Raw genomic sequence first — 16,954 nt, 5'->3', positions numbered from 1 at the left:
ATGGCCTCCCACAGGAGTCTGACCCTGCTCTATTTCAGAGTCAAAGCAGGACCTGTCTTCAAAGTTAGGATTGCCATTCCTGCAACACTGGTCGGATATTACACCTTTCCTTTGGACACTTTTCTATTCAACGATGTTGTTTCATTGGCCGACTCAGCTATTTTACTTTCATACCCTCAATGACAATTTGCATTTATATAGCACTTTCAACAAGAGGTGGCTAGTGCTTCTGATGCGTCTGCCTTTTTCCTGAGCTGCGGGTTCCACCCCACTGTGGTTGGCAGGGCACTCGGCCGTGTTCAACTTGTTTCCTACACCTCTGCCCTCACACCTCCCCCTCCCTCCCAGAGCCATGATAGAGTTCCCCTTGTCCTCACTGTACACCGTACCAGCCTTTGCATAGAAAGCATCATCTACTGCCATTTCCACCAACTCTGGTATGATACCGCCATTGAAACATATCTCCCCCCATTCCACAGGGATTGTTCCCTCCGTGACATCCTGGTCCATCCCTTCATCACTCCCAATTCCTCATCCACTTCCCACACCGCCTTCCCTTGCAATCATAGAATGTGCAAGACCTGCCTGTTTACCTCCTCCCTCTTCACTGTTCAAGGCTCCGAGTGCCCCTTCCAGGTGAAGCAGTGTTTCAGTCGCACCTCCTTCAGTTTGGTCTATTGTATACACTGCTCCCAATGCAATCTACCCTCCATTGTGGAGTCTAAATGCAGACTGGGTGACGGTAGCGTTGTGGAAGACCTTTGCTCAGTCCACAAGCGTACTCCCAATCTCCCTGCTCCTTGCCATTTCAACTCACCAACTTGCGGTCAGGCTTACATGTCTGTCCTTGGCTTGCTGCAATGCCCAATGCTCCAGTGAAACCCGATGCAAACTGGAAGAATTAGGCAAGCTTATAGCCAGACCGATTGCGCACCCCCCCTCCCTCCCACTGATCTGAGCTGCAGAAGGGCAGTGGGCCCCATCCCCCCTCCCCCAATCCATTCACAGGCAGAGTGTGCAGAGGGTCCCCCTCCCTCCTGCCCGATCAGGCCCCATCCTCACTTAGGCCCACTTATAAACCTGCCTTCCTAGGCCCTGCCCCATAAACCACATGCATAGGCTTCACCCCCACAATCCCCATTGGCCCCACACCCATCGGCCCCAGTGGGCAGTGCCAAGGTGCCCAGTGAGCATTATTGAGATGCCAGGCTGGCAGTGCCAAGGTGCCAGGCTGTCACTGCCCAAGGGCTACCTCCCCATTGCCTCCCCAGGGGGCCTCAATGGCCTCTGGTTCTATTGGCGAGGTCAATATGACTGTTCCCCTATCATGGGAAGCAGGTATTTCTCTGGCCATAAAGGCAAGTGAGCCTGAACGTCTCAGTTCCAGGCTCACTAAACGCATGGCGATGATGATTATAATTAATTTACATAAGTTATTCAGCCTCTTGCCCATGATCTCATTGGAAATCCAGCTCTTGGAAGATCATGAGAGCTGAGAAATCGGGCGTGATCCTGATTCCTCAGCCCTCACACTATTTTCCCGGTTCGCTTGGCCCATTGATGGGTGGAGGTGAGCTGGTAAAATTCCATCCATTCTCTTTGATCTTGATCTAGGTTTTAGACCTCAGATCCATGTAACTCTGCCCGGTCCCAGCTCTGCCAAATCTTCCGATTGTCTCCGGCTCATTCTCCCATGTTTTGCATCCTCTGTAACTGACTTACATTGGCTTCGGGTTTAGCTGTTCTTTAAATGTTAAATTCTCATCCTTGTGTTAAAAATTATTCCACAGGCTTCTGCCTCTTAATCTCTGTACACTGTTGCAACCCAGAACTCTTTGAGAGCTCTGCTCTCCTCTAAACCTGGCCACATGTCCATCCCAGCTTTCCTGAGCCCTTCCATTGGCATCATGTCTTCAGGGCTGTTATCCCCTTTAAACCGACCTCTTTGGGTAAACCTTTGGCTGCCTCTCCTAATATTTTCATACATGGATCTGTCACAAATGTGATCTGACCACACTGTTGTAACAAAACTTGGGAGATTTGACTAAAAGTTAAATTTGCAGTTTATTTATTAGTCACAAGTAGGGTTTACATTAATCTGCAATGAAGCTACTGTGAAAATCCCCTAGTCGCCATGCTTCAGCTCCTGTTCGGGTACACAGAGAGAGAATTTAGTATGGCCAATGCACCCTAACCAATATGTCAAACCCCCTCCTAAGACATTGCACCCCTGAAGGCCTCTCCCCCACCCCACACCATGGAGATTGTCTGCTGATTTGTCCTCTTGCTAAGTGGCACTCACTTCATCGCTCGCCCTCATAGTCCATGGCGCCTGGACCACATTTCAAGGGACAAGTAGGGATTTGCACCCATGTGATTTCCCACATTAGAGGGGAGGTGGGACCATCCTGGGAGGGGAAATAGTTGCATGCCAGGCTCGCCAGTGAGAGTGAAATCAAGTCAATCCCTTGCCCTGCCCTGTGCCCTTCCTGGGCGAGATCCGGTTTGTGCCAGGAGAAAGCTCAGAAACTGTTTGCTGCCAGGGCCCGTACACAATTTTCCCACAATCTGTGCCAAGCCCAACGTGGCCAGAAATCGTGGTCCTCACATTCTCTCTTTTGGAACAAAGTGGCAGAAAAGATTCGGGGCCTCAGGTGGTGGTTCTCCAATCTCCAGATCTCAATGAAAGAAGCGTTGATGATGTCTCTGTTTTCATCACTTGCTGAGGGGAAAGTGAAACTTCTGAAAGAAACCTTGGAGGTTGTGGGGAGCCAACCATTCACATCAACCGACCCCTTTGGGTAAACCTTTGGGTAAACATCTTTCTCTGAGAAAGATGGCATCTAGTGACAACCTGCAGGTTGTCTGGACCATCTGCCATTTGTCTTTGTCAATAAAGTAATTGGACTAGTATTAGAGATTATTAATACCCAGTTTCACTGGTAAGGTTACATGCTAAACAGACGAATTCAGACTCCCAAAGCAGCTGAGCACCAGCCGTTTAAATATTGGTGAGCAGTAAAGGAGATATGGGGAAAGGGTCCAGAGGAGGTTCACAAGAATGATTCCTGGAATGAAGAGTTTGTCGTATAAGGAATGGTTGAGGTCTCTGTGTCTGCACTTGTTGGAGTTTAGAGGGATGAGGGGAGATCTTATTGAAACTTATAGGATACTACGAGGCCTGGATAGAGTGGATCTGGAGAGGATGTTTCCACTAGTAGGAAAAACTAGAACCAGAGGGCACAATCTCACGTTAAAGGGACAATCCTTTAAAACAGAGAAGAGGAGGAATTTCTTCAGCAAAGAGTGGTGAATCTGTGGAACTCTTTGCTGCAGAAAGCTGTGGAGGCCAGGTCACTGAGTGTCTCTAGGAAAGAGACAGATAGGTTCTTGATTAATAAGGGATTAGCGGTTATGGGGAAAAGGCAGGAGAAGGGGAATGAGAAAAATATCAGCCGTAACTGAATGGCGGAGCAGACTCGATGAGCCGAGTGGTCTAATTCTGCTCCTATGTCTTATGGTCTTAGGGATAGTTGGAAATCATACCAGAAGGAATGTGGGGTTGTTTTGGGCAGGAAACCATCAAAGCTGGCAATCTACATCACTCTGTGCACGTGTATAGAGTCAAGAGTTTGAAGAAGATCAAATTGCCAAAGAAGGGAAATATAGACAGAGGAAAGAGTATCAGCCTGCCGTAACTACACAATCAATTGGATTATATTTCATATGTCAGATATGTGCTGTTGCAAAGTTGAATTTGCGAAGTTTGAATTTGATGTTGGTAAAGATATCAGCTGCTACCTCTCAAGCCTTGAGAGGGAGAGAGCAAATGCCAATTGCCAAGAGCTAAAAGTTCTCAGCTCTCAACTCTGCCAGCTTTGTATTCGTCTTAAGAGAATGCACCATCTAACTAGCAGAAGGTACCAAATCGGAAAGAACTTACAGAGAAATCAACGAAGAAACTCCAGGAGGTTCCAAAAGACACAAAACCTGGTTGTATATTTTTTGATAGTGACTAAATTCCATTTCTATTTGTCTTTGTTAATGAATGGATATTGCATATATTTGAACAGCATTCCATTGGGATCTTATTTTTTATTGGGCCTGTTATTTGTTTAGTTAAAATTCCATGTTAGTTAAATATAGAATTGTTCATTTTAAAGTGAGTGTCAGGTACTTCTGATATTTAACTACTAAACCTCACTAAAGACAGTCCACACCTTCCCACCCAGGTTTAACAAGGTTTTACGAGGTGAGGTATTCCTCTTTGGGGGATTTGGCATTGTTTCTCAAAAGGGGGACAATATCCACATCATAAAACAACACTGAAATATATCCCTTTAGCATTGATTTACATTAAAAGAGTTACATTAAAAGAGGTAGCCAACCTTACAGCTTATAACCTTTTATTCCAAATTAACCATCTTATTCGATAATCATAGAAACATAGAAGATAGGAGCAGGAGGAGACCATTCATTACAATCATGGTTGATCATCCAACTCAACAACCTAATCCTGCTTTCTCCCCATAACCTTTGATCCCATTTGCCCCAAGTGTTCTATCCAGCTGCCTCTTGAATACATTCAATATTTTGGCATCAACTACTTCCTATGGTAATGAGTTCCACAGGCTCACCACACTTTGGGTGAAGAACTGTCTCCTCACCTCCATCCTAAACAGTCTACCCTGAACCCTCAGACTGTGACCCCTAGTTCTGGACTCCCCACCATCGGGAACATGGTTCCTGCATCTACCCTGTCCAGTCCTGTTAGAATTTTATAAATCTCTATGAAATCCTCCCTCATTCATCTGAACCCCAGAGAAAACAATCCCAACCTAGTCAACCTCTGCTCCAATACTCCAGTCCCGCCATCCCTGGAATCAACCTGGTAAACTTTTGCTGCACTCCCTCAAGAGCAAGAACATCCTTCCTCAGAAAAGGAGACCAAAACTGCGCACAATATTCTAGGCATGGCCCCACCAAGGCCCTGCATCATTTCAACAACATATCCCTGCTCCTGTACTCAAAACCTTGCTATGAAGGCCAACTTGCCATTTGCCTTTTTTACCACCTGCTGCATGGAATGAAATACTGTACTGGTAAAGAAATACATAAATAGACAGTACAATGATGACAAGTATGCTTTCTATTTGAGTGAATGTAATTAATTAAACTCACCACAGAAGAATTATTGTTTGGTAATAATTTTCCAAATGCATGATGGCAGCAGTGAGCCTACCAGGATGTACTTTTAAAATGTTCCCCTTTAATTAAACCTCTCTATTCAGATTACCAAGCGGGTACTTGTACTTTTAATCATGTCATACGATAATGTTATTATTGTACTTATTCATGAATGCACTGTGTGTCCTGTTTCTTGAAACAAGTTAGAGAAAACTTAAAATAATTCTCATTACCAGACTTTTACTTGGTAATGGAGCAGCACAGTGGTTAGCACTGCTGCCTCACAGCATCAGGGATCTGCGTTCAATTCCCAGCTTAGTTCACTGTCTGTGTGGAGTTTGCATGTTCTCCCCATGTCTGCGTGGGTTTCCTCCCATAATCTAAAAGATGTGCTGGTTAGGTGCATTGGCCGTGATAAATTCTTCCCAAACAGATACCAGAGTGTGGTGACTCGGGGATTTTCACAGTAACTTCATTACAGTGTGAATGTAAGCCTACTTGTGACTAATAAATAAACTTTAATACCAACGCAACTGTTCTTTTGGAAAAGAAACCCTGCCACCTTTACCTGGTCTGGCCCTGCATGTGACCCCAGAATCACAGCAATGTGATTGACTCTTAACTGCCCTCTGAAATGGTCCAGGGAGCAAACCACTCATTTTAAGGGCAATTAAGGATGGACAAAAAATGCTGCCCATTAGTGATGCGAACATCCCATAAAAAAAAAATGAAAAATAAAAACAATTTGATGAATCTAACTGCAGTCCCCGGCAAAGAGACTCAAGCACAGGAAGTGTATATCACAGATTACTGGGCATGGATAACAGGGTAACATAAAAGAGACTTTTTGATGAGTACATGGGACTGAGTAAGATAGAGGGTTAGAGGTAAGCCTAGTAGGAAGAGATATGTTTAGCACAACATGTGGGCCGAAGGGTCTGTTTGTGCTGTAGTTTTTCTATGTTCTATGTTCTAAAAGCAAAATATTGTGAAAGTCGTGGATCTGAAATAAAATCAGAAAATGCTGGAAAGAGACAGAGGGGCAAATTTTCCCATCTCGCCCACCATGGAAATCATAGTGGGAGAGGGGTGGACCATGGAAAGTCCCATTGACCTCGGGCGGGATTTTCCGGTTTTGTGGTGAATGAGGCTGGAAAATCCCACCCAGCAGGTCTGGCAGCATCCGTGGAGAGAGCAAGAGTTGGAATTGTGAATCCAATGTGATTTCTTCACAACTCTGAAGGACAACAGGGTAACATTCGCTTCTGCCTTTGGGCTCCTAGCTGAAGCGGAAGAAATGGACCATTATTCCTGTTAGCTTGGGATAACATGTTTATTTAACTGCTTTTTCCAGATGTGAGAATGCTCATGGCTGATAGCAAATCCATTCATTTAATCAATGGGTGTTTGAAAATCTCGCAGTTGGGCGGAAGAGAATAAGAACGTGTCGTTTTTATGAAATTGTATTCTCAAACTCACAAAAGAATTGCAGAATTCCTCAAAAGGTTTACATTAAGAATAGTCTGCCCCTTCATCAAGGTGACTGAATGCACAATCTTCTTGGGGATCCTCTCCACTTTTTAGAACATAGAACATAGAACATAGAACACTACAGCACAAACAGGCCCTTCGGCCCACGAGTTGTGCCGATCACATCAACACCTACCAACCTACAGACCTATCTATAACCCTCAATCTCATTAAACCCCATATACTCATCCAGAAGTCTTTTAAAAGACCCCAGCGAGTTCGCCTCCACCACCACTGACGGCAGCCGATTCCATTCACTCACCACCCTCTGAGTGAAAAACTTACCCCTAACATCACTTCTGAACCTCCCTCCCCGCACCTTAAATCTGTGTCCTCTCGTAGCAACCATTTCAACCTGGGGAAATAGCCTCTGAGAGTCCACCCTATCTATTCCTCTCAACATTTTGTAAACTTCTATCAGGTCGCCTCTCAACCTTCGTCTCTCCAGGGAAAAGAGTCCCAGCTCCCTCAACCTAACTTCATAAGGCATGCCTCCCAGTCCAGGCAACATCCTTGTAAATCTCCTCTGTACCCTCTCAATAGCTTCTACATCTTTCCTATAGTGAGGCGACCAGAACTGCGCACAATACTCTAAATGAGGCCTGACAAGGGTCTTATAAAGTTGCAGCATTACCCCCCGACTCCTAAACTCAATCCCTCGATTAATGAAGGCCAGTACACCATACGCCTTCTTGACCACCTCCTCCACCTGCGAGGCCGATTTAAGAGTCCTGTGGACCCGGACCCCAAGATCCTTCTGCTCTTCAACACTACTCAGACTTCTGCCCTTGATAGTGTACTCGTTCATCCCGTTGGTTCTGCCAAAATGGACGACTACACATTTATCTGCGTTGAAGTCCATCTGCCACTTCTCCGCCCAGTCCTGCATCCTATCTATGTCCTGCTGCAATTTTTGCCATCCTTCCAGACCATCCACAACACGACCAACCTTCGTGTCATCAGCGAACTTACTTACCCATCCCTCCACTTCCTCATCCAGGTCATTTATGAAAATGACAAACAACAAGGGTCCCAGAACAGATCCTTGAGGCACTCCGCTGGTGACTGACCTCCATTCAGAAAAAGCCCCATCCACAACCACTCTCTGCCTTCTGCAGGCAAGCCAGTTCTGGATCCACAAGGCCAAAGGCCCTTGGATCCCATGGCCTCTCACCTTCTCAAGAAGTCTTGCATGGGGGACCTTATCAAACGCCTTGCTGAAGTCCATGTACACTACGTCCACGGCACTTCCTTCGTCAATGTGTTCAGTCACATTATCGAAGAACTCAACTAGGCTTGTAAGGCACGACCTGCCCTTGACAAATCCATGCTGACTATTCCTGATTTTGCAGTGTTGGTGGTAACCATGATGTGGTGATGCCAGCTTTGGACAAGGGTAGGCACAGTAAAATAAATCTCACAATACCAGGTTAAAGTCCAACACTCGCCTGATGAAGGGGCAGTGCTCCAAAAGCTTGCACTACCAAATGAACCTGTTGGACTTTAACCTGGTGTTGTAAGACTGCTTAATTTACATTGAGAATGTGTCTGCAATTTCCAGTTCATATTTTCTTATTTAAAACACTCACACTCAAAATCATTCTGTGCTGTGATGTAAGATAAACACTACTTTATTTTTTTTAAAAAAGCAGACAAATAAGTGTTTGGAAAATAACAACATAGCATTTCTGGCCTGGTCTTAGCATTCACCAGACATGGGGCTTAATAATAACATGTTTTTCTAACTCCTTGTCTGGAGTGCGTCAGTCTTTTTCTTTGTAATACACTTAGCACAAATGCCAACTCAAAGCGGGATGTTTAAGTTGATAAGCTGAAAATAAAATATGCAGAATCTTAGGTTTTATCAGTAGGAACATGGGGCGTGAATTTCTCACTGCAACTTCTGAAAAGAGGACACCAAGTGTCATCAGTGGCTTTCCACTAAGTGGCAGAGTCCTGGGTCATTGGCACCATAAAGCACAGAGAGGGATCATACTAAACCTATACAATTGCTTAGGCAACATCTAGAGATTGGTGTCCTTGCCTTGAGAGAGAGGTGACAGCCTTGGACAGAAGAGACCCTGCAAGACCCAGATAATGAGAGGCTGGAGAATCTGAACCTCTTTTCACAACAACAAAGATGGTGAACTCGAGAGCTGACTAGAAATGTTCAAAGTTATGACGGGTTTGCATTTGGAAAATAGGGTAAAGCTATTTGCATTGTTCAGGGAGTCAGCATTAATGGCCATATATTGAAGATCATAGAATATCTACAGTGCAGAGGAGGCCTTTCGGCCCATTGAGTCTGCACCAACTCTCTGACAGATACCTTACCTAGGCCCTCTCCCCGCCCTACACCCATAATCCCATACATTTTCCACGGCTCATGGGACACTAAGGGGTAATTTAGCACGGCCAATCCACCTAACCTGCACATCTTTGGACTGTGGGAGGAAACCAATACAGATACAGGGAGAATGTGCAGACTGCACACAGGCAGTCACCCAGGGCTGGAATTGAACCTGGGTCCTTGGAGCTGTGAGGCAGCAGTGCCACCATGCAATCCTCTGATAATCATCAATGAAGTGAAAAATTAGGATAATTCCTTTTACATGGCTGGTTTTGGGATTTGGAAAATCCTATTCAAAATAATGTTTAAAGTTTATTTATTTATTAGTCACAATTGAAGCTTACATTAGCACTGCAATGAAGCTACTGTGAAAAACCCCTAGTTGCCGCATTCAGCACCTGTTCAGGTCAGTGCACCTAACCAGCACATCTTTCAGACTGTGGGAGGAAACCCAAAAACTACTACCTCTTCATTGCCCATGCCCTCAAATATAAATCTAAGTCACTCTTAATTTGTTCTGCAATTCTGCCTCCATTCCCTCTATGAACAGTTCATTCTACAAAATCTGCAGTTAAGTCTAAACACTGTGTAAATCTGCCCTCTTCTAAACTTAAACTCATGTCCTCTGATCCACAGTTCGTGGCAATCTCAGGGACATTCTTTGTCCTCTCCAGTTTCCTTCCTGATGGCAGGTCCTTGGTGATTATTCACCAATACCAGCAGCTAGCAGAGTGCCACGATATCTTTACTAAGGGTAGAATGAGGAGGCAAGTCTCAAATGTGCCTCTGCATAAACCCTATGTTTTTGTTGTTAATCTGATCCACAAGCCAGCCAGTCGTCTAGTGGATGAAGCTAACCAGCTCCCTCGGGTACATTATTAGAACTCAACTTAACTTAAAGGTCTTGGATGCTTGAATAATCTCTCCACTGATCACTTCAACCTGCCCAATCTGTTCTGATGACTCAAGTGCCTTCAGTTAGTTATTAGTTTTGCTGCCCTTTTCTGTGCTGCCTCAATACCTGGATATTTTGCTGTCGACACAATAACCCAATAAGGCCAAACATGCCCCAGTATTATTGTACAGCTGACAACTAATGAGCATAAATAAAGCTGCTGCTATTCTCTTTTCCAATATGAATCTGCCTTTTAGCCAGTTTAAAGTGTTGAATATCTTCTGTTACTCAATTAGTATCCCTAGGAGTTTTCATAAAATTAAAATCTGGATGAAACACAAAAATGAGATGCTTTGGCACCAAAACTTATTTTCCTGAGAGGACTAGCTCCCTGTAACAAGCCACAGTGCAAAAGGAGGCCATTTGGCCCATTGAGTCTGAACTGACCATAATCCCACCCAGGCCCCACGTATTTACCCTGCTAATCCAGCTGACACTAGGGTCAAATTAGCACGCCCAATCAATCCAACCCGCACATCTTTGGCGTGTGGGAGGAAACGGGAGCATCCAAAGGAAACCCATGCAGACACAGGGAGAACGGGCAAACTCCACACAAATAGTGACCCGAGGCTGGAATTGAATCCCAGGTCTCTGGCACTGTGAGGCAGCAGTGCTAACCACCGTGCCCCTGTGCCACCCTTAGGGTCCACTGCAGCACTCAAAAATATATGTGTGAGCTGCAGACATTTCTACATTCAGTTCAGCAGCACCAAACAGCACGATAGGTTCAAAAGCATTGGCCCAAGAATTCTTCAACATTTGGAAGAACAAGATGTCAGCCACTCTTTGTGGTGACTCCTCCTGCTCTGTTGTGGGGATATTGATTAAACTTCCCATTCAGACGCACTGTGAAAAGATGCACTTGACTGGCATGGGAGATAAAGTGCATCTAACCACGTACGTGCAGAAAATACCAATCCATAAAAACTGACAGCATTTAGCGATGTTTATCTCATCCAACAGTGATCGAGGCTTCATCGAATGAAATTTAGTTGCAAGAAGCTGAGATGGTCAGCAGAAAGGGACAATGATTTCATCCTCGTGCGTTGCAATGGATTCCATTCTTCTTCAGCAAGACTGCAAAATGGCTGCAAGTAACTTGGCAGCTTGCTTTATAGCATGTCCAAATGGCAAAAGCATTATGTTCTATTTTCTTGAACTGTAAAAAAGCCAGATTTTAGATTTATAATAAAACCCTACGTTGCTTACGCAATAGTAAGAGTAATTTTTACACAAGCATCTTGGGTTGCAGTTGGCACACTTAAACAGCAGATTAATTCTCCCAACCTCACCATCACAGAAATCATTACGTTATTATTTCCAATTCACGTGACTGTTCAATGCCTCAAGAGTCAGCAACAATCGGGTACACTCTGTGCAAATGCTATTCTTCACGTATATGTGTTATGCTCCTTTTCCACCTTGGTTTCGGCAAAGGTTGTCTTGGAAAGAATGAAATTTGGTATTTTTTTACGAATGTTTTTTTTAGATCTGGACATGATCACATTTCTGTTTGTGGAACATCGCTGGGTGCATTACCTTTATTGCCTGGATATCTTGCAGCCAACACAATGACCTAATACTGTCAAAGTGTCAAACCACACCAGTATCCTTTTCTATGTGGCTGGTTGTCACATTTTCTACATTACAACAATGATCACATTTTGAAAATTACTGTAAAGCACATTGAGGTAGCCTTGATAGTCTTTCTGTTCTTCCACGATAACTTGTCTGTACAGGGTAGGTGATGGCCTAGTGGTATTATCACTTGACTATTAATCCAGAAACTGAGATAATGTTCTGGGAACCCGGTTTAAATCCTGCCGTGGCAGTTGGTGGAATTTGAATTCAATAAAAAAGTCTGGAATTTAGAATCTACTGATGACCTTGAAACCAGTGCCAATTGTCGGAAAAACCCATCTGGTTCACTAATGTCCTTTAGGGAAGGGAATCTGCCGTCCTTAAATGGTCTGGCCTACATGAGAATCCAGAGCAATGTGACTGATTCTCAACTGCCCTTTGAACAAGGGCAACTCAGAATGGGCAATAAATGCTGGCCAGCCAGTGATGCTCATAACCCCATGAATGAGTAAAACAAAAAGAATTCAGACATGAAAAGTCATTGCCATGGTCAAAAGTTTCCATACCTAGCAACTGAGTAATTTATTCAAGTTCACATGTGTCTGATACAGAGCATGGAATTTCCCCACAGACATTTCTACCCGAGTGCAAGGAATTTAGGCTCAAGTGGGCAGAGCAAGATTTGGGGATAGGGCTGGAGTTTAGCCAAGTAACACAGCACTACTACAGAGCACGTGTATGCTCCTTGTCCTGTCAAGACCACCACACAAGTTTGGCGAAGGCTTTCAAGATGTGTAGAAAGTATTAGTTCTAAGAACGAAGTTTACTCATGCGGGGTTCATTGGGAGAACCTGACTGTCTGAGAATGACCTGGAACCTTAGACCTACCTGTCTCAGGTATTCTGAGATTGACTTACTCCTGAATGTTTGGACTACGTTTTATCCGGAAAGGTCAATTTTTATCGATGTTCTGTACTTGCAACATAAATAAATGCATCAGAAGATCAAAATACGTTCAACTTTTCCAAAAGGCCAGACATATTCCAATAGATCTTAGTGTCCATTTTATTAACAAGCTACGAAAGCAGAAAAGAAAATGTTTTGCAGTAATCTCAACAACAATCCAATAGCTTTGAAAGTTAGATCTTTCCCTCGTGTAGTTTCTTCAAATTATATTCTCAATATGGGAAATCTGTAATATAGTTAAGTAAGCTTCATGTAACTAAATGAACGGATATTTGCAATTAATTAAGTTCAGGTTCAATATTTCATTGCAATTAGTTTATGCAATTAGTTAACTTTTACAGATGCACCATAGAAAGCATTCTTTCTGGTTGTATCACAGCTTGGTATGGCTCCTGCTCTGCCCAAGACTGCAAGAAACTACAAAAAGTTGTGAATGTAGCCCAATCCATCACACAAACCAGCCTCCCAACCATTGACACTGTCTACACTTCCAGCTGCCTCAGCAAAGCAGCCAGCATAATTAAGGACCCCATGCACCCCAGACATCCTCTCTTCCACCTTCTTCTGTCAGGAAAAAGATACAAAAGTCTGAGGTCATGTACCAACCGACTCAAGGACAGCTTCTTTCCTGCAGCCATCAGACCTTTGAATGGACCTACCTTGCATTAAGTTGATCAATCGCTACACCCTAGCTGTGACTGTAACACTACTTTCTGCACTCACACATTTCCTTCTCTATGAACAGTATGCTCTGTATAGCATGCAAGAAACAATACTTTTCACTGTATACTAATACATATGACAATAATAAATCAAATCAAATTATGGGTTACAATGCTGAACAGATTTTCTTTTATCTTTATTGGGTAAATTGACTCCATCAGCATCAGTGGACAGAAACAATGAATGAGATCAAGTTTTCTTTCCAGTTTGAGCAAACTGTGATTCACCCATTCTACAAATGTGCATAAGGGACAATCATAATTCCTACCTCACAACATTTATATGACACCTATATAACATGTATCTTAGAAACTTTTAAAAGCTAATTCATAATAATTTGCTTTCCATGTGCAAACATGAAATTGACAGCTAGAATGTGTATGGAAGAATTGTTGCCATTTTACAGGGACCTGGGTTCGACTCCTGGCTTGGGTCATTGTCTTGTGGAGTTTGCACATTCTCCCCATATCTGTATGGGTTTCCTCCAGGCGCTCTGATTTCCTCCCACAGTAGTCATGATGTGGAGATGCCAGCGTTGGACTGGGGTAAACACAGTAAGAAATCTTGCAACATCAGGTTAAAGTCCAACAGGTTTACTTGGTAGCAAACCAGATCAGAACTCCCCACTCACCTGACGAAGGAACAGCGCCCTGAAAGCTAGTGGTGTTTGCTACCAAATAAACCTGTTGGACTTTAATCTGGTGTTGTGAGGCTTCTTACTGTGTTCCTCCCACAGTAAAAAGTCTGACAACACCAGGTTTTAGTCCAACCTATTTATTTGATAATATACTCACAAGCTTTCGGGGTTAGCCCCAGTCCAACGCCGGCATACCCACATCATTCCTCCCACAGCCCAGAGATGTGCGGATTGGGTGAATTGGCTATGCTAAATTGCCCCTTAGTGTCAGAGGGACTAGCTAGGGTAAATGCATGGGATTGTGGGAGGAACACAGTAAGAAGGGATTGTGATTGGTGCAGATTTGATGATGGGCTGAATGGCCTCCTCTGAACTGTAGGGATTCTATGATCATACAGGTAATTGATTTGCAGCATAAGTCAAGATTATTTCAATTTCAGACTTACTTCAGTGCACGTACATACATATTAATTCAAAGATCAAGAATAGTATATTTAGTCTAAGAAACTATCAATTAAGATTCTAAACAAGGCAGAGTCACAACAGATCGTAACAGCACAGAAAATATAGGCCCCGCTTCTGGCCATGAATTTTAATCACTTTTTTCTGAAAAACAAGCTTTTCATTCCCCCAAGTCTACAATGTTTAATCACTGTTTTATTTTAGTTCTAGTTGCTTTATCTATGTTGATCCTATGGCTGAATAATTTAGAATCACAAATCGCCTGAGTGATAGAGGTTTAGAGCATGGAAACAAGGCCTTCGGCCCAGTTTTTACAACTAAGCTAGTCTCAACTGCCAGCATTTGGCCCATGTCCCTCTATACCCATCCTACCTATGTGACTATCTAAATGATTTTTAAAAGATAAAATTGTACCCGCCTCTACTACTACCTCTGGCAGCCTGCTCCAGACACTCACCAACCTCTGAGTGAAACAGCTGCCCCTCTGGACCCATTTGTATCTCTCCCCTTAAACACACATACGTATTAATTCAACGATTCTGCTAGAAAGTACCTTACTGCTTCCCTTAGGCTTTCATTTCAAAACTGGACAATGACCAATATTGACGAGAGGGTGCTTTTAGATGACTATGAAGAGCGAATGTTGTGGTAGTTACAAAACTTCCTACTGGACAACAGACATTGCCTAACTTTTAGAAGTCAGACACTTGTTGGAAAGTGGGTGTTTGCCAAAGCTGGAATAGCTGAAAGGACATTTTCTCCTCACAGATAGCACTCAGGCTTGAAAAAAAATGTAAGTTGTAATCCATTTAAAACAAACATGTTGGATATATTACAAAGTGAGACCATTGTACCTACTTTACTAATACCCGAGACAATGGCCTAGTGTATGATCGCTGGACTAGTAATCCAGAAACTCAGTTAATGTTCAGGCAACCCAGGTTTGGAATCCTGTCATGGCTGATGGTGGAATTTGAATTCAATAAAAGAAATCTGGAATTAAGAATCTAATGATGACCATGAAGCCATTGTTGATTGTTGGAAAAACCGATTTGGTCCACTAATGTTCTTTAGGGAAGGAAATCTGCCAACCTTGCCTGGTCTGGCACAGTGGCACAATGGTTAGCACTGCTGCCTCACAGCATCAGGGATCTGGGTTTGATTCCTGACTTGGATCACTGTCTGCGTGGAGTTTGTACATTCTCCCTGTGTCTTCGTGGGTTTCTTCCAGTTTCTTCCCAGAGTCTAAAGAGGCGCAAGTTAGGTTGATTAGCCGTGCTAAATTGCCCCTTAGTGTCCCAGGATGTGTAGGTTAGAGGGATTAGTAGGGTAAATTTGTGGGGATAGGGTCTGGGGTGGGATTGTTGGTGCAGACTCAATGGCCGAATGGCCCCTTTCCACACTGGGGTTTCTATGATTTCTACGTGACTCCAGATCCACAGCAATATGGTTGATTCTCAACTGTCTTCGGGCAACTAAGGATGGGCAATAAATTCTGACCCAGCCAGTGACGCCCATGTCTCATGAATGAATTAAAAAAACGTCCACTTTCATATAATCCAATTAAAACAACTTTGTCAAGTTTGGACTGGTTTAGAAACAGGTATATTGTATTGAGACATTTAAAGAAGTATGCGCAATAATACTAAAGAGGATTAGATCCTTAAATACGTAGTTTTGATTCTGAATTAATCACAGGCTACTCCATTTCTTGAAGATAAGTATTAAATTAGAATTCTACCATCTTTTAATAAGACAAGAAGAATGCCACTATATCCAGAGATAATAAAATAAACCAGTTATGCTGCATTGTTAATGTTTATTCCCCCTTCAAACTGAATGATTAAACTCCATCATCTTTTGGTTGATTAGGTGATCGTCATGCCATGCACGTTCTTTCGAACCCTTTCACACAGTTTGGCCTCAGAACAACAATTCATTCAACAATCTGCAAGCAAATGTGTCACCAAACGGATATCAGACAGCCTGGTCACTAATATAAAGTGTTGAAATGTCCTGGACCATTTCCTCACACCTTGACCAATGAGTGTGACATCTTATTCGCTTTTCAATTCCAAATTTTGGCTATCTTTCAAAGGGAAAAGACAAGATCTTACCAGCGAGGTGGAAGTCAGTGACAAGGCATATTATGGCACAAATCCAGTTTAATTTCATTTTCTTTTCTAAGTCCTTCCCTTGCTTTTTTCCACTAAGGCCTTTTGTTCCTCACGCTGCGCGATGACTTGGTTTCTGTTGTGTGTTCAGGAAGTGGCTAGCAGTTGAGCCTGTGTACAGCCTACAGGGGCTCTGAATGCGGAGATCTGTGTGCTGATAACATATTTATTATGTCTTTACTTCATTTTAGTGCAACTTTATACATAGTCACAAAGACATTTGAAATAACCCTGGATCTCTTTTACCATCACTTTCTCTGCAGGTTACTAATTGTTTTTGTTTAGTTTCATTCACTTCGCTGAGCATATTTCTTTGCAGCATTTATCAACCTGTTATCTCATTTAGTTATTTACGCTCTCTTTTTCAGGTGTACAAAAAAGCAAATTCA

The 16,954-nt window shown here is 43.2% G+C and overlaps 1 protein-coding gene across 1 annotated transcript in view; it reads right to left on the bottom strand.

Annotated features, from left to right (window-relative positions):
- cd247 (CD247 molecule) overlaps positions 1 to 16,628 on the bottom strand; it is a 124,650-nt gene extending 108,022 nt beyond the window's left edge. Inside the window, exon 1 of the mRNA XM_080203448.1 lies at positions 16,509 to 16,628. Within this exon, the coding sequence (XP_080059574.1) occupies positions 16,509 to 16,566 (58 nt within the window). The 5' untranslated portion in view covers positions 16,567 to 16,628. The remainder of the gene's footprint in view (positions 1 to 16,508) is intronic.
- Positions 16,629 to 16,954: the final 326 nt, after the last annotated feature.

The sequence above is a fragment of the Carcharhinus amblyrhynchos genome, chromosome 15 (assembly GCF_965287045.1).
Source record: "Carcharhinus amblyrhynchos chromosome 15, sCarAmb.v2.hapA, whole genome shotgun sequence".
In the NCBI taxonomy this organism is placed as follows: domain Eukaryota; kingdom Metazoa; phylum Chordata; class Chondrichthyes; order Carcharhiniformes; family Carcharhinidae; genus Carcharhinus; species Carcharhinus amblyrhynchos.
The sequence above is the reverse complement of the archived record's forward strand: the minus strand, read 5'-3'. Positions and strand labels throughout refer to the sequence as shown.